Here is a 2,247-nt window from a genome sequence, read left to right on the forward strand (position 1 = left end):
TGCCATGGCACTCTACCCAGGGGGATAGCTTGAGGCTCCGTCTCAAAAAAAAAAAAGAAGAATTTACCCTAATTCACATTGCTCTACTTTTAGCAATTATGATCTTCAATCAACAGTTGTAAAATCTTTATTACCATTTTCTTTTTAGCAATTATGATCTTCAAGTCAACAGTTGTAAAATCTTTATTACCATTTTCTTTACCTACTTTCTTCTAATTTTGTAGTCCTTGAGTGAAAATCTTTATAAAGTTGGACTTCTATTTCTAAGATGGAGATTTCCTTGAGCATCTTTGTGCTTGAAACATTAATCTTCCTGAGTAAAGCTATATTAGCTCTTCATGAAGTATCATAAAGCCTTTTATTGGATGTACAGCATGCAAATATTTTCTCCAATTTAGTGGGTTGTCTATTCACTCTATTGATTGTTTCCCTGGCTGCGCATAAGCTTTTTAACTTAATTAGGTCCCATAAGGTCCCATAAGTTTATTGACTGCTACACAATATGCTGGGTATATCCTGTCATCTACAGGGCCTTGCACTCCAAGTAGTTTATTTTCAATAAAAAGTTCAGCTCTGAATACAAAGACTATTGGTATTTAAATGTTTCTCTGTTAGCATACCTTTAAAAAAGCTGCATCCATCATTGACTTAGGGATGTGAATTGTTTGAATTTGAGGAGTTTTCCACAACTCTTGCAGCTTGGCTATTTGTGAGTTCACTTTGTGTCCATCTTTGATTCTATCTGTAGGCAAGGAAATCATGGAAATTTCAGAGGCCTGTTAAGTTCAACAAATTTAGTATTAAGATCTAGATAATTACATATGTCCTGTATTTTTAAGTACTTTATATCAGACTGTTAAATTCGAAGAGATTCTATGATAAGCCAGCTTTAGTTTTAGGAAACACAAACATCTAAGATACTTATTCATGTAAATATTATATAAATAAAAAACTATACATAAATTGTACATCATCGTATATGGACTACATTATTTGAACTCAGCTAAGATGCAAAATATTGACAGTAACCCTTTTTTATGTCAGAAACATGTCGAAGAAAGAGACCTCAGTTCTATATCTGCAAGGAATTGAATTCTGCCAACACCTTGAATGAACAAGGAAGAAGATTCTCTTCCCACAACCTCCAGATAACAGCCTAAGCAAGCTGACACCTGGATTTTTTTTTTTTTTGGATAATTAAAGGAATAAATGTTTTATTTTTAGTGTTTAATAAAATATATACCAAGTCACATAATTCATTCCTTCAGACACAGGGAGGGAAAAGCATTAAGCATTTTCTTTTTTTGAGAAAGAGTGTCACTCTGGCACCCTGAGTGCCATGACATCACAGCTCATAAAGCAACCTCAAGCTGTTGAGCTCAAGAGATAATCTTGCCTCAGTTTTTCTATTTTTAGTAGAGACAGGGTCTCGATCTTGCTCAGGCTGGTCTCAAACTCCTGAGCTCCAGCAATGCACCCACCTTGGCCTCCCACAATGCTAGGATTACAAGTTTGAGCTACCACATCTAGGCACATAGAGTATTTCTGTTATACAACTGGTTGTTAACAAAAATCTCCAGACCATCTAGATGGTTGAAGAAATTTGCAAAGTTTGGGCATGTCTGAGAAGACTTCAGCAACATCTTTAAAAATATATATATATATATACAGGGATTTTTCTTCATGGCTTTTTGTTTCATTGGAGAAGTCTGGGGATCTTACACTTTTTTCCCTCTTGCCTTATATTTTAAGAAAATGGCTCATTAGGCCAGGTGCAGTGGCTCACACCTGTAATCCTAGCACTCTGGAAGGCTGAGTGAGACTCTGTCTCAAAAAAATAATAATAACAATAATGAGATCTTAAGTCCAAATACAAAGGGAAACAATAAAGCACTTTGTAAATATTAGCTATTTTTTCCTCCAATTATAAACAGTAATACACATTGTTCTTAGATTTGTGAAGTATATTAAGTATAAAAAAAGTAAAAAACCTCTATCCTACCAACTACTAGTAATTATTTCTAAACATTGTGATATACTTTCTTTCAGAGTTTTTACTAGGCATATCTGTGTTGTTTTTACTTTACTTTTTAGAAACAAGGTCTCATGCTATCTCCCAGGCTAGAGTGGGAGATCTCCTGGGCTCAAGCAATCTTCTTGCCTTGGCCTCCTTGAACAGCTGGGATTATAGACACATCACCATGCCAAGCTAATGTTTGAAAAAGTCTTTTTTTTTTTTTTTTTTTT

The 2,247-nt window shown here is 34.5% G+C and overlaps 2 protein-coding genes across 2 annotated transcripts in view; one reads left to right on the forward strand and one right to left on the reverse strand.

Annotated features, from left to right (window-relative positions):
- Nucleotides 1-1,272, forward strand: part of VPS29 (VPS29, retromer complex component) — a 20,590-nt gene extending 19,318 nt beyond the window's left edge. Inside the window, exon 5 of the mRNA XM_023516839.1 lies at nt 1,045-1,272. Coding sequence (XP_023372607.1) covers nt 1,045-1,114 — 70 coding nt within the window. The 3' untranslated portion in view covers nt 1,115-1,272. The remainder of the gene's footprint in view (nt 1-1,044) is intronic.
- Nucleotides 1-2,247, reverse strand: part of FAM216A (family with sequence similarity 216 member A) — an 11,874-nt gene that overhangs the window by 5,609 nt on the left and 4,018 nt on the right. Inside the window, exon 3 of the mRNA XM_012809042.2 lies at nt 621-742. Coding sequence (XP_012664496.1) covers nt 621-742 — 122 coding nt within the window. The remainder of the gene's footprint in view (nt 1-620; nt 743-2,247) is intronic.

Source organism: Otolemur garnettii, unplaced genomic scaffold (genome assembly GCF_000181295.1).
Source record: "Otolemur garnettii isolate 467f Iridium unplaced genomic scaffold, OtoGar3 scaffold00099, whole genome shotgun sequence".
NCBI classification, from domain to species: domain Eukaryota; kingdom Metazoa; phylum Chordata; class Mammalia; order Primates; family Galagidae; genus Otolemur; species Otolemur garnettii.